Source organism: Syngnathoides biaculeatus, chromosome 2 (assembly GCF_019802595.1).
Source record: "Syngnathoides biaculeatus isolate LvHL_M chromosome 2, ASM1980259v1, whole genome shotgun sequence".
Classification (NCBI taxonomy): Eukaryota; Metazoa; Chordata; class Actinopteri; order Syngnathiformes; family Syngnathidae; genus Syngnathoides; species Syngnathoides biaculeatus.
This window is the reverse complement of record NC_084641.1, coordinates 30,770,992-30,793,314: the sequence shown is the minus strand read 5'-3', so window position 1 is coordinate 30,793,314 and position 22,323 is coordinate 30,770,992. Positions and strand designations below refer to the sequence as shown.

The 22,323-nt window shown below is 47.0% G+C and overlaps 1 protein-coding gene and 1 non-coding gene across 15 annotated transcripts in view; both read right to left on the bottom strand.

Moving 5' to 3' along the window:
• The window catches only part of LOC133515207 (uncharacterized), a 101,313-nt gene that overhangs the window by 71,200 nt on the left and 7,790 nt on the right, over positions 1-22,323 (bottom strand). For 7 of the 14 annotated variants that reach the window (XR_009798987.1, XR_009798986.1, XR_009798990.1 and 4 more), the window contains one exon: positions 7,151-7,254. Coding sequence is in view for 8 of the 14 variants with exons in the window: in XM_061847526.1 (XP_061703510.1) it covers positions 7,151-7,254 (104 nt within the window). In the remaining 6 variants the exon portion in view is untranslated. Of the gene's footprint in view, positions 1-5,382; positions 5,571-7,150; positions 7,255-21,049; positions 21,152-22,323 lie in introns of those variants that run through there. The other 7 variants (XM_061847496.1, XM_061847515.1, XM_061847537.1 and 4 more) reach the window with 2 other exon arrangements.
• On the bottom strand, positions 12,203-12,275 carry trnai-gau (transfer RNA isoleucine (anticodon GAU)). Its single transcript has one exon. It is a non-coding gene; the product is annotated as a tRNA-Ile (tRNA).

The following is a 22,323-nucleotide window of genomic DNA, read 5'->3' as shown; positions in this document are numbered from 1 at the left end:
AATTAAAAAAAAAATGGTTTTTAAACATTTGAGGGGCAATATATTCATTTCAGCCATGCAGCCATCCGCATATAGGACACACACCACCGTGATATCATTTTATCCTTGATCTAAAGTAGCGACTTGGTTCCAATTCCTGCTTTTTAATTTTGTTGCTAACCAGAGTCAAATAATCCGCCCGAGAAACGAAGACAGTCAAATTTGCGCCAGGCTGCGATACGTCCCCGAGGGCCCCCGTGTGGGCGTCTACAAATAGCTGTGCCCGATTGTAAAACAATCATTCAAATTAAAACTAAACAAATATTCTACTGCCGGGTGATACAGACAGTTTTAACATATTTTTAAAATATTTTGTTTGAACCGGAAACTCTCCCTACATTCGATTACCACATTGCTTTGTAAGTCTAGCATATTCGTAACACCACTTGTGTTGGATATAACGGGATTGGCCTCACATTTGTGAAGACTGGGGTTCAAATCCCGGCCCCACCTGTTGCGGGATTTGCACGTTCTGCCCGTGCCTGCGTTTTTGTGTTTTGGTTTAATTCTGGGCACTCCCGTTTCCTCCCTCATCCCAAAAACTTGCATTAATTGGAATCAGAAAGGGCTTTAATGGCCAAATATGTAACAACACGGAAGGAATTTGTCTTCGGCAGTCGGTGCCGCCCTGGTACGACCTTCACAACAAAAAGAACAAACAAACTTATAAGAACGAGACATTCAGTGAATGGGAACAATTCCTTACAAGAGTCACAGATGTGCGAGATGCAGAGCCTGCCTCCTTCATTTAGGCCAGTTAAGAGTGGCCCGCCTCCTGCCCCGATGACAGCTGGGATGGGCTCCAGCACTCCCGTGACCCTCGTGAGGACGAGCAGCTCAGAAAATGGATGGATGCTTGCAGTACGATAGTGTAGCATTCCCCTTTGACAAACCTTTTCACCACGACGCACCAAAATAAATACCGACGGTAGTTTATATCTGAGGTCCATCCGAGGCTTCTTCCCAGTTTGTAGAATCGTTTTAAGGCACTTCCCACTCACATCGGGGGTGGGGGGGGCGTGATGGGCTGCAGTCCAAAAATGCCAACGGAGGATCACGGTCTGCCGTTCTTGCTGGCTTCTCGTTCTCAAGGACGTTTAAAGATCGGAGACAAGCACGCAAAGAGTCAGACGGACGGGACAAAAGATGAAATGCGACGGCCCAAAGAAAGCCAGGATGGGGAAGGTCGGCGAGATTGAATGAATCGCAAGAACCAAAGAACAGTCAAAGGGATTTCCACAAAAAGAGAACCCGCCTCAGTCCGGACGGAGACCAAGCCTCATTCGACATCGGATCGCCGGTACCGCGCGGGGATTATTTGCTCCTCCGAGTCACCAACAAATCTCCGTCAGTTTTTCCCGAGAGGAAAGATCGAAGGCCACTCTCCTCGCTTTCACTGCCGCAAACCAAAATAAGAAGAAGACACGTGACGTCCTTCTGCGGGCTAGAACTGTTGTTGGCGAAACACGAGACGGGAGAACCAGTGGAGCCCAACAAATGCCCAGTTACAAAAAGTGTTTTGGGAAAAAAAAAAACGAAAAATACGAAAAGTCGTCCAAAGTTGTGAACTGAGCTGAGACTAAAGGGACAATTTTATTGGCCATTTCCCACACAGAGTTCAACTGAGATGAAGCTGCAGGTGGGCAGGCATCATCCATCCGTCTATTTTCAGAGTCGCTTATCCTCATAAAGGATCATGAGGGCGCCGGGCCCAACTGGAGCGATCTTCGGGCAGGAGGCTGGCACGCCCTGAACTGGTCGCCAACTAATGGGAGTGTTTTGGGGCTGTGCGAGGAAAGCGGAGTACCCGGAGAAAAGCCACGCGGGCACGAGGGGAACACGCAAACTCCACACGGGCGGGGGCGGGATTTGAACCCCCCCACAACCTCAGAACTGTCGGCAGACGCGCTGACCAGCCGCCCGCTGAAAAAAAAAAAAAAAAATACTCCTCAAATAGGATTTTACCTTTTAAATAAGTACAGGCAGCACTTTCACATGAATGAAATACACGTTTTAGAATGAAATCCATTTCACCCCCCCCCCCCCCCCCCCTTGTGCAGCGGTGATGTCTACTTGAAAACTTTGATCGCAGTCGCCCGGCATTAAGCGCACTGGCTGAACAATACAATCCAGCACTTCTCCCGAGCAATATGCTATCTGAAGTAACATAATGCATAATTCAAAATGAAGTAATATAGCTTAGCAGTGGCTTTCTTGTAAGCTGCAATCTCCTGACACTTGCGACAGGATGTCGAACCGCTGGTTTTGTATTCCGGCGGGGTACAAGTGACAAGAGCAAAGCTGGCATTAATTTTGTTTGCAATCTTTTTCCATTTTTGATGTTGTTTTTTTGTCTTCTCTTGGCGCCGTGCTAAATTTTCCTTCCTTCTTTTATACGTTTTGTGTGATGTTTTTTTGTGCACACTGAAGGCTGAAGTTTAGTTTCCATATTTGTCCAATTTGCATGATCATATTATTTGGGGAATCAAGACAAGTTAATGCTCTTGTGCCTCAATTAAATCCACAAGACGCTTTTTTATTTTATTTTTTTTGTGTATATATATTTTTTTTAGAGAGTAAGCATTGCAAATGAGTTCAAATCAGTATTCACAAAGGACTGTTGGGAGTTTTCACCTGCGCCTTCTCAACCTCTCACTTGCGCCCGAGTGCCGAAGGTTGTTTGTTTTGTACGTCGCCCTGCGACCGGTTCAGGGGGCACCCAGAGTCGGTTCCAGCTGACCTGTGACCTGAATGACGATAAGCGGCGGACGGGTGAAAACCATCTCTCTTCGCGCAGAAAAGGCCTGACGGGGCAACTGAGAGGAAAATGTCAAAATCGTCGCATGTACGCCGGAACGGCTTGACAGCGCAGCGAACGTGTGAAGGAAACGACACACCAGAGGAAGGACGAGAAGAGATGGAAGACGCAAGCCGGGTTCAATTTGGAGGCTTCCCACGAGGGGTGACGTGACCTGTATCTGCTACCTTCGAGGTCAGAGGGTATGACGGAAATCCCCCCCCTGCCCCCCGGACGCACAGCCGACGACACCCGCAACCAGCAGACTGCTGCTTTCTTTGCACAAATTCGTTGTTCGCACTCGCTAGCAAACTTAAGAGGCGCACAGGAAGTGGCCGAGAAGTCAAGCGGGCAATTCCCTGCGACTTTTTAAAATGTCGTGACGCGACGAGGGGAAAGCGGAGCATGAAATGTATTTAGTGAACGGCAACGGAGAGCTTCTGCAGCAAAAAAAAAAAAAAAAAAAAAACAATCTAAATGATATGATCACTTGCCTGCTCACAAATCCATCAATTACGCTGCGCGATTGCGCTAACGAAAGAAATCGAAGCCGGTGTCAAAAGGCGACGCCATTCCTGACAAATTGTGCTCTCTGAAGCGCCAAAGTAAATTGTACGGGCATTTCGCCATCAGGATCAACAGACGAGTTCACTTAAAAGATGATATGAATGGGGAAAAACAGAAGATCCCTGAAAGGATATTCCGTGCAATTTATGGCACTCCTCCCGAAAATACAAATAAAATGACCTTTAACTTGCACCGAGTGCATCCGAAATATTAATGAACATTTCCACAAAGACCGGCAGTCGCAGGGAATCGTATTAATTAATGCAGATGCGTCGCAAGAACTCGGCTAAACTGTTTGATTAGGCGGGTGCGCGCGACGACACCCACGAAAACAACGCAGACGGCTCATGTTACGTATGTGTAATAACCGGAACAGCCTCTGTAAACACGTCACGTTAATTCCGAGGGACGAGAAGCATTGATGCCAGCTTTTAATGAGGTCAGGGGATTCTGAAGGGGCCGAAGGATTGGGTCTGCCGTCCGCCTCTCAAAAACCTCATTTGTCTGCGTCCATAAAAGCTGACGTTTTATAGGGGGAGAAGCGAGAGGCTTGTACGGGCAAAGAGCTGGAGACGCACGCGGACCCGACGCCATTGTTGCTGAATGTGACACCTTCCAGCGCGCGGATTGTATTCAAATGGAAGAATTGTTGTGACACTTCATAAGTGCAACATTCCAGATAACGCTGACAAAGAGCACGTTCGTCAAAGATAAGGACCCGAATGAAAGGTTCCGCCGCTGAGCAGCTAATCGTGCTTTTCGGCGCGGCGACCTGTCCTCGCCGGTTTATCCAGGTCTGACAGAATCGCACTAGTCCAGACTTTTGATCGTCGTCTCCGTCATCCGTTAGACCCTGTTAGCCTGGCAACTCCTCGCACGTACAGCGGGCACCTCGGTGCGGTTCTTGGTCGGAACAACACGGGCATAAAAACGTGGACGAGGCCGGCGGAGGCGGGAGCGGCCGCTCTCTCGTCTGCTGCAGTTCAGCAGCCGTCGAGCCGTGGCCTTCGTTACCGCCTGAGGGTGTCATGCGGGCTCCACGCTGCACTGCCTTGCTTTGAGGAGACATCCTCACCGTCAGAATCGTATTAACGCACTGTTTGTCAGCGCTTTAAACTACTCAGCCGCTTGTTAAAAGTCAAGGCTTAGCCCTTAGAAGAGATGCGACAGCCGACTTGCCAATTTTATGAGATGGAGTCGTAATTCGGCTGATTTTATTTATTTTCGGTGGAGGCGGCGGCAGCAGCACGAGGGCCGATTGGCTCACACATCCGCCTCACGGTTCCGAGGTCCGGGCTTTGCACGGCTCCCCTTTCATGCATCCTCCCCAGGTGCTCTGATTTCTTCCCACATTCCAAAAACATGCGTGAGAGGTCAACAGAAGACTCTAAATTGTACGTAGGTGTCAATGCGAGTCCAAACGGTGGTTTCTTAATATGTGGCTGCAATCAGGTGGCGGCCAGTTAAGTTTGTGCCCCGCCTTTCGGCCGGTCAGGTGGGCTGGGCGCCTGTGATGACCCGCGACCCTAGTGAGGATGTGCAGCTCAGATCATCCGTGGATGAATGGCAGCAGTGAGCTCAACTCGCTTCACAATACGCAGCAGTTTGACACCTTGTGAAGAATTCTTCAAAAAAGGAGATTGAAACTGTTTCATGCCAGAAGTTAAAACCAGCAGTCAGCTAGCTTCATGCTAACACAGAATGGAAAACGCCGTTGACGTTGCGGCGTGACAACCTTTTAACGTGAATGCAAACGGGGGAGAAACACATGTAGACATGCAACGTTACAATTGTACGCCACTCTTTATGAGCCGGAAATGAACCCACGCTGCGTGAAAACTGAAGTCAGGCCAGTCATTATTATGACTGGCGTCAGACTCAAGAATGCGTGCATACAGATCCGCTAAAAAAAAAAAAAAAAAGGATGTATTTGTACATCTTGTCATTTCCTCACAAAAGTTCAAATTTGTTTCCCGTATTGTTGCATTATTCGGATCGAGGCTTTGCGTTGCATACTGCAGCGGTGAACATTGTTATTCTCCAGGACATCTGCAGTCCCGCAACCTTCACGCCATCGTCACCAAGACGGGGATCTACGGCTAAAGCCGTCCCCCGCGTGAGATATGGACGTCCTTCTCTCGGAAGATTTCCATCTTAACGGAAATGTCTGGCAAAATAGAGGTCGTGGTGTCAGTGTGACAAAAAGCAAAAAGGAGCCACGGCAGAATTTACTTTTTGTCATCCCCGAGCAGCACAAAAGTGAGGTACACGATTTGACTGCTATAGCGATGTCTCATGTTTCGTTTCCGGTCATGACATGATTTTGCATTTCTCGCGAGTAGACAGTCTTGCTCACTTGAAGGCAGCCGTTACCACGCACACTCCCCGAGACTTAATCATTGAGCCATCCCTTTTGTAATATTTGGAAACCAAAGAAGAAAGGACATTTGTTTCATCTCATTGTCGCCGAAATGCTTCAAGTGTCTCCCACAGATCCGCCGGAGTTTAATTGGGACGACAACGTCAAATGAATCATCCAATATTAAGGTCATCGCAACAGTCGTGAAGTTTCCAAAAAAAAAAAAAAAGCAACCTCGGTTTGATGAAATGTTAATGACACCCACGTGAATTAAATGAGATTTTCACAACATGGGGTGTCGTCTCCTGGGATGTTTGGGGCATGCGGTGAATCGCTACTTGGCCGTTGCGACGGAAAAAAACGAACGATCGCGTCTTTTGCAAGCGGAACACAAGAATAGCAACCACAGGGAAGCGACGCCGTCGGGATTCGGCGAGATTTCCTCAGGAAACGAAAGAACCAACTTTTGTTTTGTCTTCCAGTCAAAAAAAAAAAAAAAACTTTCCCATTCAGCACTGACGATAAGCAAGATGGCCCGATTACCAAAACTGCCAAAGTGGCCTCAAGCGTCTCGCGCTCCCTTCCCGTCAGCGACGATGTTTGCGCACTCTCCACCTTAGAAAATGATTCCTCGCTCTCTTCTGTCAGGGAAAACCATTTTGACGTACACGAGACAAGACGACAACGCCGGGGATCGGACTTTCTTATCAGCTCGGCGGAATATTGCGTCACCAGAAAGACGACGGCTCGGCTTTTTGTCAAAAAAAAAAACAAACAAACAAACAAACGTGACTTTCGATACGCGAGGCAGACACGCTAACAACTGTAGCCGACAGCGCTCGGCCGCGTCAAGGGCTTAGAATTACAGTTTGAGATCAATTTCAAAGCCGCGTTAATTAATTTAGACCGCTCGCAGCGCAACGCGGGTCGGCGAGGGCGACCGTGTAACACCGTCAGCCAATTACAAAACACAAAGCTTTTGCATTTTTATTCATAAGCGGCCGTGGAGCAGACGTGACAGATGCGCACCAGAAATTTGCATTGATCAACATTTATTCATTCCTCCATATACATTCGTCAGAGGATATTTACTTGTAAATGCCGCTTTCAAATGAGCAAATCGGGAGGAGTTCTACTACTTTTGTCTCTCGTTCTTATTCCCTCCTTTCTTCTTCAGTCAATTCCATTTCAAGTTCAATTATGCAGATGACTACAGTTGGAGGAAATTCATCCCAAAAACAAAAACAAGCATCACAGTAGAAAGCATTTCTTCTCGATTGTGTTGTTTATGTCGTATTATTTGTGCGTACTAGACGGACATGAGACACGTTGGCTGGAATTTGAAAAAAAAAAAAAAACAATATATTGCGGCTGGAGTGCGCTCGTACCTCATTGGTGTTCCACCGGTGCCTCTCCTTCGGCAGCGAGGTGCATTTTGGGAGACATTCAAGAAGCTTCTTGGGCAGGTATATTTTCAAATGTCCGTGTTCATCTGCAAGCACAGCGGGACAGAAGGCGGTCGTTAGCGCGGGCAGGGCTCGTACTCCCCGAGTCACGATCCCCAAAAGACTTTCAAATGAATATTGCACATATTTTAATCAATAAATTATTTTTCCGGTGCAATGCAATCTATCGGGGGAATTGAGCAAACATTTTTCACTGTCAACTTGTAACGGCTGCGTCTATACATTATTTAGACACAATAAACACCCTTGAGTGATTCTGTCGCCTTTGGGGACTTTGCGGAGGAAGCCGCGGCGTATCGCAATGTGCTATTCCGGGAAATTATTACATTCATCGAAGTGGCCCGAGCTATGACGTGAACTTCGCCACGAGTCTCCAAGCGTCCTAAAACACGTGCATGCTTGGGTGCCTTTAAATGGCCGCCGTCATGAAATGCACGATTTTGAGGACGTTACTGATGAAAAGCAGACGTGCACCCTTGCGGTTTTTCCCCACCACCACAAAACATGATTTGGACGTATGCAGCTTTTTGTAACTCCCGCCATGGAAATCCCCTCAAAGGATTTGTTTTTGAGAAGAAGCGGGAAGTGACGTACGTGGCGGGACCGCCCTCAAGTGGACTCGTTGGTTTCTACTAGTTTTACCTCTGGGAAGGTAGCTTGTTATTCCTTCGTGTCAGCCAAAATGCCAGCTCGTTGCATTGCTGGACATTGCTCGGACACGCGGGAGGACAGATTTACCCTTCACAAGTTTGCAAGAGACCCGCTTCGTCGTGAAAAATGGATTGCACAGGTGCAAACGACGAGAGCTTCGTGGGTTCCAAATGACAGGTACGCGTGTATACGGCTACTAAATAAAACAATAGTGGGGGGGGGGCGTAATCCATAAATCAGGGTTGCTAAATGTGTCGATGTTTGCAGCTGGAATTCTTTCCCGTTCTTGCTTGATGCACAGCTTCAGCTGTTCAACGGTCCGGGGTCTCCGTTGTTTCACAGGCATTTCGACCTTTTCTCCAGATTCCACGAACCTTTTGATATTATAGAGGAAATCCCTAAATTCTTGGCAATTGTACGTTGAGGACATTGTCCTTAACCTGTCGGGCTATTTTCTCACGCACTTGTCGACAAAGAGGTGAGCCTCCCCCCATCTTTCCTGGTGAGTGGCTGAGCATTTCAGGGAAGCTCCTTTTCTAACCAATCACGGTCGCCACCTGTTGACCTGTGGGAGGTTCCAAACATCGGAAGGCTTCTTTCTGTGCAGCAGCCGCTGAAGGACGGCCTCCGCAAGCCTCGTGAATTGCTACCGGCCTCGTCGACGACGCCGAGCCGCTCATATTTATTTTTTCGTATAGACATTGAAGTGAATGTATTTTTCATTTCAATATCTAGTTTAGAATGTTTATAGGGATGACACTCGACCTTTAAAAGTCGCTTTCGTTGAGCTGCTTTCTTCCTGCTCACATTGACGATATTGTACCAGGTCCTGTTCGAGGACGGAAGGCGATGAGGTGAAGCGTTAGTTGTGAGCTCAGTGCAAAACAGTAATTGGCGATGAGCTCACGGTAACAGTTGCTGCTCTTCTACACAAAAGATACGTCTCACCGGCTAAATGAGGTGGACTGGAAGTGTTTCGGATGTCGACAGCGGTCACGTTCAGCTCGTTTCTTTCACGATCGTACGACACGGGGCTGGACCCAAATGCGGGACTCAGAGGCGGTGACATGATGTGGAAAGAGGGTTTGTTCCAGGCGAATATGGCAGAGGCACCAAAACACGGGGCAACAGGCAAGGTCCAAAAACATGAAAACCTGGTCGAATTACTTTGAAGCCAAAAAACATGACATGACTTTATATGCCTGATCCAATTGGTGTCAATACGGTGCATGCGTGCAGGCAGCAGCTCCGCCCAGGCCAGTGGCCTGGCCGCGCCCCTGACAGTTTCTGACTGGACTGGATGCAAGCAAATCATACGTGTGGAAGGCCACGATAGTTGTGAGTTTAAAAGTCCTCGCAAAGTAAAATCACGGCTCTTTCTAAATACAGTATTCATGTTTAAAGGTGAACGTGCAAAGATGGAGAACAATGTACGTAGTGTTAGATTGTGAGGATACAGCCTCAGTGTACATTTATTGTTATGCTATACGCTCTTCTGACTACGACTGTTTTTCACCTTTTCAAATGTCCTGATATTCCACACGTGACTAAAACGGCACCCATCGATGCACTTGGGCATCCAGCAAAAGTCATCCACCCGATGCCTCTGGCACTAGAGCACACCTTGACACTTCAGTGGCTAATTGGCGCAATTACGACATGTAGCTTCCTCGCTAGTTATGCCTGCACCCCAAAAATGGCGTCTTCCTTTGAGGGAAAACACGGTCGCTTTAGAGCGCCTCGTTGTTGGCTGTGAGTGTGCGCACGTCACACTGAGAAGACAAGAACGAGGGGAAAATAACGAAATCCAATGTGAGAGCGAGCCAGCATGTGGACCGGAACTTCGCACTGGCCTTGGCGCTTTGCTTCACTACCACGGCACGGAAAAGCCACGCGAACACCCGGTGAGAAATGTACGGACCAACGACAGGAGGCTTTGGGAGTGGATCATATTTTTGCACTTCAAACACGTAGTCACGTGGAGCTCCAAAAATAAGATGCTTGACAAAATGATATCCCTTATTCCAGGTTGTAGAAGTGCTATCTGATCACACGTCATGCTAGGGGCATTAGCCCTCCCTCGACCAAATCAAGTTTTACAGGGAGAAATATCGGATACTTTCACAAAATGATACTCTGGACTTCAAATTTTCAATTATATTAAACCTGGTGCAAATTTGCAACGCCTGCCTGGAAAGGGTTAAGCCCGCTTTGCCATATCGTTTGGGAGAACGACTTGATTTTTTTTGTCGTTTTTTTTCCCCCATTTTGCATCTTCCTTTTACGCACACTATCTGCTCTTTGCAGATGATGATGATGACGACATTCTGTTGGCTTCACCAAGCTGTGATTTCCAGCTTTCACTGCAGCGATTCACAGCCGGGATGAGAATCTGCCCCTCAAATGCCGAGCCTCTGGTCCTCGGTCGGAAAAGGGTGGCGTGCCTTCTCCGGGTCGGGGATGAGATCCTTCCCCAAGTGGAGGAGTCCAAGTATCTCGGGGTCTTGCTCACGAGAGAGGGAAGAACGGGGCGGGACGTCGACAGACGGATCGTGCGGACTTTGTTGTGGTAAAGAGGGAGCTCGGTCCAAGGGCGAATCTCTCAATTTACCAGTCGACCTACGTTCCTACCCTCACTTACGGGCACGAGCTGTGGGTCGTGACGGGAAGAACACGATCCCGGGTACAAACGGGCGAAATGAGTTTTTCCATCCGCAGGGCGTCCGGGCTCTCCCTAAGCTCGGTCATCAGGGAGGGGCTCAGTGTCGAGCCGCATTGAGAGGAGCCAGGTGAGGTGGCTGCTGGGGCGCCTGATTCGGACTCCTCCCTGGTGAGGTGTTCCGGGCACGTCCCACTGGAAAGAGACTCCGAGGACGACCCAGGCCACCCTGGAGAGACTATGTGTCCGGGCTGGCTTGGGAACGCCTTGGGATCTTTCCGGAAGAGCTGGAAGAAGTGGCTGGGGAAAGGGAAGTCTGGGTATCCCATGCTGAAGCTACTTCCCCCGCGACCTGACCCGGAAAAGCGGTAGAAAATGAATGGGTGGATGGCATTTTTTTCAAGCATTCAAATTTGGCAGGGTTGTGAACAACACTCATCTCTGCGGCGTGTCAGACTTAAAAGAGCAGTTTTACTTTTGCCTTACGGGGTCTTTACAAGGGTGCAAACAAACAATGGCGGACTGTATGATATTTAGACCGAGCAGAATGTGAACACCGGCAGAAAACAGCTGACTTTGTGTTCTTCGAGCGGCTGGCAGTAAAAGGGAAGAGAAAAGTTCAAGCAAAGCAAAACACGCCTTTCAAGCCAAAAGAAATAATCCACTGCTGCTCTTGATTATGGCGATATAAGAGGAGCATATGTGGCCCGATGCACATTCGCCGCTCCTGGCCAAACGGCTCCATATGGACAATTTGTTGCGAGTTGGTCCACAGAGATGGAGCTGCAGCTCATAACATTGGGGGGGGGGGGGGGGGGGAGAGCAGGTCTGTAGATCTGGAGGATTTTCTCCATCCATCTGTACCTATAATTCTCAACGTGATCTGTTCATTATGGGATGCATAGGTACTGTATGTATAATACAGTAGTTTGCTTCAGCCAATTAAGAATCACATGCAGCATCTGCTCCGGGCGGCGTTTTGCAGTTGTGTGAACTGCAAAACACGACGCAAATGAGAGAGAAAGAAGGAAATGAGGTGTGGAGAAGAAGGTTTAATCCTATAAAAAAAAAAAAAATTGAAAAAAAAAAAATGGAGCACAGGGTCGGGGAAAGGGCTCGATTTATTGAAGCCAATTCACAGGCAGATCTTCCCAAAGGTTAACGCTCGGCCTCGCGCCAAAAGGTGCGCACGGAGCTTTTGTGACAGATCGCACCGGCGGCAGACGCGTCTGTCCGCAGATTGTTCGGGATTGGGTGCTGCCCTCTGGCACAATAACACCGGCGTGGCGAGACAGAGCTGCGGCGGGATACATCTCAACTCGAGGATGTCGAAGATTTTCCCCACCGGGAGAGCTGAGATACAAATCAGACGTGTCTGCGCTGTCTCCCGGCGAGACAAAACACTTCAGGATGCAGGAAAGAAAAAATAATAATATCAAATCATAGACTTATTCAATTGGATCTTCGCATCCTTAAAAGAGAAAAAAAGTAAGTTTCTTTCGGCTTGTCCCTTTCGGGGTCGCCACAGCGTGTGTCATCTCAGATGAACGCACATATGTTTGGCACAATTTTTACGCCACATATGTTTGGCACAATTTTTACGCCGGATGCCCTTCCTGACGCAACCGGATGCCCTTCCTGACGCAACCCTTCTCAGGGAGTGGAGGCCCCAGTGGGATACGAACCCACAACCCCTGGTTTATCAAACCAGTGCTCTAACCACTGAGCTACAGGGCCTCTCATCCTTAAAAGAGACCAAAAATAAATAAATACCAGTGAAAGTAGTGAATATAAAGCATTTTAATATGATCTACAGCTAAGAATCCCATCAAATATTTTCATAATATTTACAATATTTTTATTATAGAATTGTCTGGACCGGACAATGAGTACATTTATATTCTACGCAGTCGCACCATGCTCCACTTTTATTGCGCATTTTTTTTTTTTTTTTTCCAATTTTTCCCCTCAAAAGGGTCGCGGGAGTGCCGGAGCAAATCCCGGCTGTCGTCGGACAGGAGGCGGGGCACACCTTCAACTGGTCGCCAGCCAATCACAGGGCACATCGAGACAAACAGCCAATCGCACTCACAATCAACCTCGTGGCAATTTTGCCCTCTCCAATGAATGCATGATTTTGCGATGTGGGAGGAAACCGGGGTGCCCACCCGGAGAGAAGCCACACAGGCACGGCGAGAACATGCAAACTCCACATGGGAGAGGTTGGGATTTGAACCCCAGACTTCAGAACTGTGAGGCCAACGCTCTAACCATTTGCTCCACCGTGCTGCCGTTAAAAAGGCATCTGTGGAAATCACATTTATCATCAGTCTGAATGTATTTTTAGGTCGCGACGCTGAAGAAGCGCAACAAAAACGCCTCTGCCATCATTTTGTACTTGAACGTGGAACGGGTTAAAGCGCCGACTCCCATCTTGGCGTTTGCCGAAAGACCAACGTGGAACGTTCTTGAATGACCGTGAACAACAGCTGATCTTAATCCTCCCTAGCGGGTCCAGGTGAAAAAAAAAAAAAAAAAAGGACAAACGTCTGTTCCGTACCAAAGTGAAATGATTTCAAAAGGGATACAAAATCTAAAATAGTGTATTGAAAACATTGTTGCACGGTGGAGCAGCTGGTCAGAGCGTCTGCCTGACTGTTCGGAGATGTGGGGTTCAAATCCCACCCCAGCCTGTGTGGAGTATGCACGTTCGCCTCGTGCCTGCGTGGCTTTTCTCCGGGTACTTTCGCTTTACACACTGCAATTGGCTGGCGACCAGTTCAGGGCGTACCCGCCACCTGCTCGGGTTGGGTCCGTGACCCTCGTCACCCTTTGTGAGGATAAGCAACTCTGAAAATAGACGGTCTTTTGTCACAGAGTGGCGTAGCAAGACGGCCTGCGCGTCCATCTGCCTGAGCTTCAGCTCAGTTCAACTCCGTGTGGGAATTTGTCCTTTCAGGCTCAGCTCAGTTCGTACGTGGACGATTTGCCCTTTGACTTGTATTTTTAGGGGTTTTTTGTAGCTCGGCATTTCTTCGGCTCCACTCGTTCTCCCGTTTTGTGTTTCGCCAACAACAGTTGTAGCGTCACGTATCATCTTATTTTTTTTCATGTATTTTAAATTCGTTATTATTCATTGGAGACTCTCAGGATGGCAGCTAGGATAGGCTCCGGGACTCCTGCAACCCTCGTGAGGATAAGCAGCTCAGGAAATGGATGGCTGTCGCGACAGAGAACTCGTGAACCTGCTCAAAGTTAGCATGGAGCTGGCACGCTCTAAAGAGACATTTGGCGATTGAGTTTTTCGGTTTGATCGCGTAATCCAGTATTTGCTCCTAAGCAAAAATGTGGGACAATTTCAAATGATATCAGAGAGACGATGTCCAAACATCAGCCGTGCGGATCTACTCGAGGGCTTGGAGTTCTCATCCGATTTCCTCGTTTACTTTTGATGGCGTGCCATTGCCACAGCGCCGTCGCATAAACGGGCAAACGGTTTGTACGGTATTTGGGTTGGCTGACGGATGTTGCTGGTGCGTCTGCATCAGAGGGCTGTCGTGATTTATGCGTCTCGGTCACAGATGACTGCATTTGCTCCTCGCGCCTCTTCTGTTTCAAACAGTGCCCCGAACTATTAAATAAAGCATTCGTTTTAGATGTGGCACTCAGACGCGGGGATGTTCAGACTCGGCCTTCCGTAATATGGCAGTCCTTGTCTTAGTCGAGAGCCGCTCGCTTTTACACGGAAACGCATCTCACGAGGCTCTCAGGGCACCAAAAAAAAAAAAAAAAAAAAAAAAATGAATGCAACGTAACTGCCGTTGAGTGAGCGCCGACGTTTCTGCGCTTTCATAACACCATTTTATTCTCTCACTTGTTATTCATCTATATTAAATGATAGCCCCCGACGTTCCGCTGGAATCACGTTTCGGCGCCACTTAAAGAACTTGTCGAGCATCTCGCAAGCTCCAGACGCCCTGCGTGTTATTGTCTTGGACGCCGAGATTTGAAATAATATCATTGGGCGGGAGATGAAATGAAACGTTTGCGGTTATTTACTCGCTACACGCTTTCCAAGTAAAAATCCAATCCCAATGAATGTTGGGATACTAAATACAGAATTAAACGATTTGCAAATCATATTCCATTGAATACACTGCAAAGATAAGATGATGTTCAAACTTTATTTTTAGTAAATAATGGAATTTTATGGCTCCACGACATGTTCCAAAAAGCTGGGACAGCTGGCAAAAAAAAAAAATAGTTGATGAATGTTCATCAAATACCCGTTTGGAACATCCCACAGATCAACAGGGGGGAATGCTATGATTGGCTAGAAAAGGAGCTTCCCTGAAACGCTCGAGCAACGATGAGGGGAGGCTCACCTCTTTGTCGACAAGTGCGTGAGAAAATAGTCCGACAGGTTAAGGACAATGTCCTCAATGTACACTTGCCAGGAATTCAGGGATTTCCCCCCTAATATCAAAAGGTTAAGCCAATCTGGAGAATATCATGCATGTCAGCAGCAAGGCCGAAAACTACCATTGAATCCCCTTGAAGCAACGGAGACCCCGGACCGTTGAACAGCTGAAGCTGTACATCAAGCAAGAACGGGGAAAAATTCCAGCTACAAACAAACAATTTGTATCCTCATCTGAATGTTGTAAAAGAAAAGGGTGATGCAACACCACAGGAAACGTGCGCCCGTCCCGGCTTTTAAGGAAGCGATTCCAGCCTCAAAATTCAAAGTGAATAACTATTTGCTAAAAACAAAAAAGCTGATCAGTTTGACCTTGAAATATCTTTGTAGCGCATTCAATTAAATATAGTTTGAACAAGATTTTCAAATCATTGTATTGCGTTTTTCCAACGTCACTGGAATTGCTTATGTATTTTCAAATGTATTTGCTGTTAGCTTTAGCTGCATCTTTGTATTTACATATGTATTATTAAATGCTAACTTCTCTGTAAATCATGAAATGAAATTACTTTTGTGTACATAAGGCTAAAGAGCGGGTTTGTTGAACGCGGAGGGTCGTCATTATTTTTTGCCGGGTTCTGGTTTTCGATTATCCCGGCCCTCGGCTCGGAAGCAAGCATTTAGGGTCTATTTGAGGGATTTCTGTCACGCCGGCTTGATCCGGCCCACCTTCAAGACGAGGGCGAGGGTCACGAGCCTGGAAAGGCTGACAAAAAACAAACCTTTAATCAATATCCGAGGCCTGAACGCAAGCGTGGGTCCCAGCAGCCCCCCCCCGTCTCCGTCTCAGCACGCTTGGAGACTGACGGCTTTTCTTTTTAATCTGTGCCCACATTGTGGCAAAATTGCAAGCTAATGTTTTGGCCATAGATCACTCGACCAATCACCGCCGGCGGTGCGTATCTGGGCGAGCAGTCGCAACGGCAACATTCCTCACGGCGGCTTAACGCGCTTTAACGACGTCGCTCTTCTGCGGCTTGAAATAAAAAGTGCACGGACGACAAAAGCAGAGCATTCCGCGGGATACGACTAATCGTCTACGTCGGCTCCAATTGCGCTGCATCGTCGGATGAAATATCCCAAATTCAAAAAGCATCACAATACTTGGTGTGGTCAACGGGGGAGTAAAAGCAACAAACGCGGCCCCGGCAAGATCGATTTCAAGCCTTTCAACGCTATAAAAGAAAACGTCAAGCTGCCGAGACGCCACCGTCACCGATTTCACGAGCTCATCAATCCTAATCAAATCTCACAGATGGCGCGAACACTTACAATATGCGAGTCTCGTTATTCGACGCGTCACAGGTAAACAATCAACTGTTGGATCATCACACATCAACAACTACTTTGACAATCCATTCATCATTTAGAGCCACTGTCTCACACCGACATGGGTCTCACAAAATATTATTTTGGGATTTTCGTAGCCCTTCATGAACGCAGAACAAATAAAATATTGTTTCTTCTATCAATAACAAGCACAAATGCAACCCCTGAGCGCCCACGTCGGCCGGTTTTCAGCATTCCAACTGCAGACAATTTGACGTCACCCATCACTAAATTTCCCAACAATAGAGGAAGCGGTTTTGCTTCAACTGGAAATGCCAAGTCATCTGCAACTAACAATGAAAGCCACTTCTGCAGATAAGGGGGCCATTGTTGATCACTTCATCCCTTTATTAAAAGGGACAGAATACTCGAGCAGTTACGGCGTACACAAACCGTGTATTACTTGCACCAGTGGCAGCCCGAGGATTTCAAAAGGGGGCGATTCCATCAATGCAAGCGCGTCAAAAAAAAAAAATAATAATAAAATACAGGCTTAATACAGTCGACTGAAGACAACATAAATGGCATCCTTTCACGCCGTGCAGAGGGCGGGAGGGCGCAATCACGGTCCAATATCAACACGCAGTTTAAACAGTGTTTCTCCAAGTCAATACGAGGCAATCAAATTAAATAAACAAGTACCTGGGCAAATATGAATCAATCAAAATGTGAAGTAAGGACAGTGCAAAAGTTCACATGAGTTGAGCAGAAAGGTGGGCGGGGGGGGGGGGGGGGGGTTTAAGGCTCGTACCACAGGTCGGAATCGAGGGAACGCGGAACTCAAATAGGACCAATCAATACGGGTCAAACCAACAAGGGAAAGTCAAAAAAAAAAGACGCGCGCTGCATTGGAAAATTCAACTTCACCTTAATGACATCATAACTAATCATCCATCCACTCAATTTCTTAGCTGCTTATCCTCAAAAGGGTCGCAGGGCGTGCTGGAGCCTATCCCAGCTAGAGGCGGGGTACACCCTGAACCTGAACCGGTCGCCAGCCAGTTGCAGAGAAGTCGCGCTCGCAATCACACCGGCGGGGCAGTTTCAAGCAAAGCAAAGCAAAGCAAAGCAAGCAAAGCAAAGCAATTTTTTTTTTGTATTGTGCATTTCATACACGAGGTAACTCCATGTGCTTTACATGATTAAAGGCGCTTGAAAACAAAGCGGGATAAAAACAAAAATGACATAAAAAAAAAGACAATTAAAAGTGCATACACTGCAAGTAATATGATCAAAAAGCGGATATATTCTATTAAGCATGAGAAAAAAAATTGAGAGTGTTCAATGAATATTGCACGTTTTTGGGGGTGGGAGGAAACTGGAGTGCCCACCCAGAGAACATGCAAACTCCTCAAAGGGAGGCCTGGGATTGAACTTGGGTCCTCAGAACTGTGAGGCCAATCTTTCCAGCTACTCCACCGCGCCGCGCCGCCGTCATAACAATCATTTGTGGACAAACATCAAAGCTGAGCTCGTGTAGTTTTCTACGTCACATTGTTATCGCACCCACTTCAGGGAAGAAGAAATACTGTGACTGTAGATGACCGAGTGAGGGAAGCCGATGAGTCGCGCAACGGGGAAAAATGTTAGCCTACGAGCTAGCAAAAAACGGGTAAAAATGCTAATGTGTAGGGAGAGCGTCTTCAAAAAAAAAAAAAGGCCAAACAACGGGAAAATATAAGACAATATGATCATAAAGGGGGTCCTACTGATACTGCAGTTATGTGACTAGCACCTACTAAAATATTTTTTGTAGAATATGCGACGACAGGCTCGCCAATGAGGCGACAAAGCCATCAAAACTGCTTCGTACATTGGGCCCAAAACGCTCAAGGCCGGTCAAAAGATTTTAGTTTTTGCTGCATTGTATATTTAGTCTTTTTTTTTTTTTATGTCATTCATCAAAATATGTTTACATGAAAGCAGCCCATGCCACTGACAAAAACGACATCTGACAGCACGTTGCCCTTTGGACTTTGTATCATTTCATTTTTGACAAAGATCATCGTTTCTTGGCTTTTTGACCCCACCCCCATCTTCACTCTCTGCTCACCATGCATACCACCACCCACACGCTCTGTCGCAGCAGTTTGATGAACCTTTTGATTCTGCAATAGTTTTAGTTGCTTTTCTTTTCAATTTTTCTGCCTCAGAAAACTGAAACTCTTTGCGATATAAAATAAACATCAACTCATTCGTCCCAATATCATCATTTTCAAAATTTTTAAATGGATATTTTACATGATCCCGGCAGCAGTTTTGGGCATTGATGAGAACCTTAAACTCATTATGCGCGTCAATTTAATTTAAATGTAATGTGTAATCTCACAGGTGTCAAACTCAAGGCCCGGGGACCAGATGCGGCCCGCCGCATGATTTTATGTGGCCCGCAAAGGCAAAACATGCATTTCAATGTCCATGATTTTTGTGATCTGTAACAAAATTTCAAATTCTCATGTAACCCTAACTGATGAAGTTGAGATATTGCAAGCATTTTTGTGTTACCAAACATTAATAATTGTTGAAAAACCCATTATCCTTGATTTCTGATTCCAAAACGAGTTCATAAATTTAATGTGTAAATATGATGAGGTGAAAGATTTCCACGGCTTCATAGTCATGATGGCTCTCTGAGGGAAATCATAACTACAATCTGGCCCATGACAAATATGAGTTTGACGCCCCTGTCTTATCTCACGATGGAACCCAATCACACTGCACACTTTGTTGTCTATGTATTTGCTATTATTTTTTTTTATGTACTTATTTTTTCCTTTCAACTGCTGTCAAGTTGGCATTATTCAGGAGAATCTGTTTTCAACTTTTTTTTGGGTCATTTTTCATAGTAAATGCATGACTTCTAAATCAGAAAAGCTACAATGCTAACGATAAGCTCTTTTTGAATTATATTTTGTTTACAATAAATTTGTTATCCCTCAGACATCAACATCCCTGACACAGTTGAAAATTTTGGAACGAGAGCACGTTCGGGGTAAATTGCTCATTCGAGAGGCTCCAAACGCCACCAAATTGAACAAAAAAACTTCTTCGCACCGACTTTTATGAGCTGCGGTCGATGATCCATTTTTTACATCGCGCAACGAGGACGACGGGCGGCACTCGGCCAGGAACTCCGAGTGAGGTCCAATTCGATCGGGTCGCCGTAGCCTCGTGGCTCTTGATGACGAGATGGGAAAACTTGAAATAGTCTTGATGTGGAAGTGGGGAAGCAATTATTTTTTTTTTTAATCATCTGGCCTACGGCCCGTTCGACAACACTCGTACGTACGGTGAAATTACGAACTAGCGGGACGAGCGTCGCGCCGCCGCTCGCAGAATTGGACCAAAAACCCTCTGGTGGGAAAACGATTTCCCCCGAAAACTTACGCGACGCGTTGTCGGCGCCTTTTCCTGCGGCCGCCTTTGTAGCGTCCACCGGTTAACAGCGTTAACATGCCTGGAGGTGGTTATCGTAGTGTAGCGGAACGCGGCATAATAAGGAAAGAATGTCAAAAAGTCAAACAGCTGCAAAAAAAAAAGAAAAAGAAAAAGAAAAAGAAGCCTATTACTAGAAGTTCAACAAACATGCACACACGGTTAACTGCCTGCAACAAACTGAAAATGAGTCTTTATGTGTTCTGGGCCCTCACCAAGCTCACCCATCCATAAAAATCCCATCTCAAGGAGAGCAGAGGTGAGCTCTCTCTCTCTCTCTCTCTCTCTCTCTCTCTCTCTCTCTTTCTCCTCATGTAGCATCCCTCTCTCACTCCCCGCTGCTTCCACATGAACATAAACAAAAAGACAGTTGTGCATCAGAACCGCTCCAACAATTACTCAGCCAATTACTCCGATCAATGGCAGACGTGCCTGCCGTGGAGGGTCCGGCCACAAACAGAAACTTGAACGCATTAAAGCCGCACGCAGTATAAAAGAGCTCACAAAAACGGGGGGGGGGGGGGGGGGGTCCCAACAGCACATTTGATAGAAGTGCAGGAGCGGGGTGGGGGGGGGGGTCTGGCTTTAAATCTTTCAAAACAGAAACGGGAAAGAAGAGAAAGAAACACGGCGGGGCGGTGACACATATCGAGCGAGGAATCTAACGAGGGGCTGCTGCCGATTCCACAATCGCCGGTTAGAAATGACAATCCACGAACACACTTAATTAGCCGCTCCGTGGTCTACATCAACAGCCACGGCCAAGAGACCGCTTGTATTCATTAAGAACCGAACCGAGGGGGCCGCCTTCTTCCGTGGAACAACCAGACGAAGGGAAAATCCCCCGCAAATAAAAGGCGAGGCTTTGGCCTACATTTCAAAACGAGTCCCGCTCAGACACGTGACGGCGCTGGAATCGTTCCCGCCGTAAAAGCCGTCGCCGGTGTCCGTTCGGTGGCAGATAAAGATACGACGGCGATGATGTCAAAAGTAGGATGGTGGTCCACTCTGGCTCCGTCCCCCCCACCGCCCCCATCCCAACCCCTCTTAGCTCATGACAAGCCTTCCGCTCTCGACAGTGCGATCCCGCAAAACTGATACTTCAAATCAGCGGAGAGGCTTGGAGGAGGTGTCATGTTGGATGGGGGCGGGATGAGGGGCAAATGAATGAATCGATGAATGACTGAATGAATGAATAATTGATCGGCCGGCCGGCCAGCGCGTGGCCTCTCGCAGCAGCAATGCAGTATTAATAACTGACTCTTACTGTTGGTGTCTGTGTCATCAGTGATAGTCTTGGGTGGACCGTGGCCAGCATAGCACACGCTTGATCTGTACATTCGATCCGGATTACGAACTTTCTTCAGTCCTTCGGGAGGCAAAGTAGAGAAAAAAAGAAGAAAAAAAAAATCTTTTTTGGGGTCCTGGGATGCCACAATCACAACAAATGGCAACAAGATACAAGACAATAACAATACACCATCCGGGTACTTTATGCCATATCTGTGATAATCAAGAAATTTCACCCTCTTTAGCAAAACTCGCTCCCACCCTTGTTGACGTCTGTGGGAACTGAAGGTCAATCCAGAAACCACTCAAAAAGTGCCACGTCACTCGCATACTGCTGTGATCGTTTACATTCTTCATTCTTCAATATGAAATTCAGGTTGGTAAACTGCAGTCATGACAACCACTTCCCTGTAGATGGCGGGATTGCACTGCTTTACACCAGGAGTGCCAAAATTCATATTTGGTGGAGGGCCGTTACAACCGTGAAATCATACTTTGTCATAATCTTTGGTTTACGCAACAAATGGGGGCATGACTAGTTTTAAAATCAAAATGATAATCGTTAGTCAACTAGTGATCAAGTGAACTGTAAAAAGGGGGTGGGTAGCAGTAAAATGTTCTATTTTGACATTACTTGGGACAATTTTGAATTTTTTGTTGAGATTTTAGCAAGAATCATGGAAGTTGATGCCCATGATTTCCTTTTGCGGCCCACATAAAGTGATGTGGTGGGCCACATCTGGGCCCCAGGCCTGGAGTTTGACACCTGTGCTTTATATTTTAAGTGTATCTCAGGATCGCAATGCACCTTTTTGCTAATATTATACAGTTTTCATCCTGACTACAAATTTTAAACCCATTACAAAGGATTTTTTTCAATTTTTCGATTATCTGCAACAAATGATCGCACATTGCCGTATCCGCCGGAAACGTGGCGGAGAAAGCCGATCGGGGGCGTGACGTAGGACCTTGTGACAACGACAACATGGATCCCGTGGGAATGCACTGCAAGAATGCGGAGAAAGCCGATCGGGGGCGTGACGTAGGACCTTGTGACAACGACAACATGGATCCCGTGGGAATGCACTGCAAGAATGCGGAGAAAGCCGATCGGGGGCGTGACGTAGGACCTTGTGACAACGACAACATGGATCCCGTGGGAATGCACTGCAAGAATGCCGATTAATCGAGCGGTGAACATTATTCTGAAGGGTCCCACGAAAAACGGGGAGGAATACGAGAATATCGACT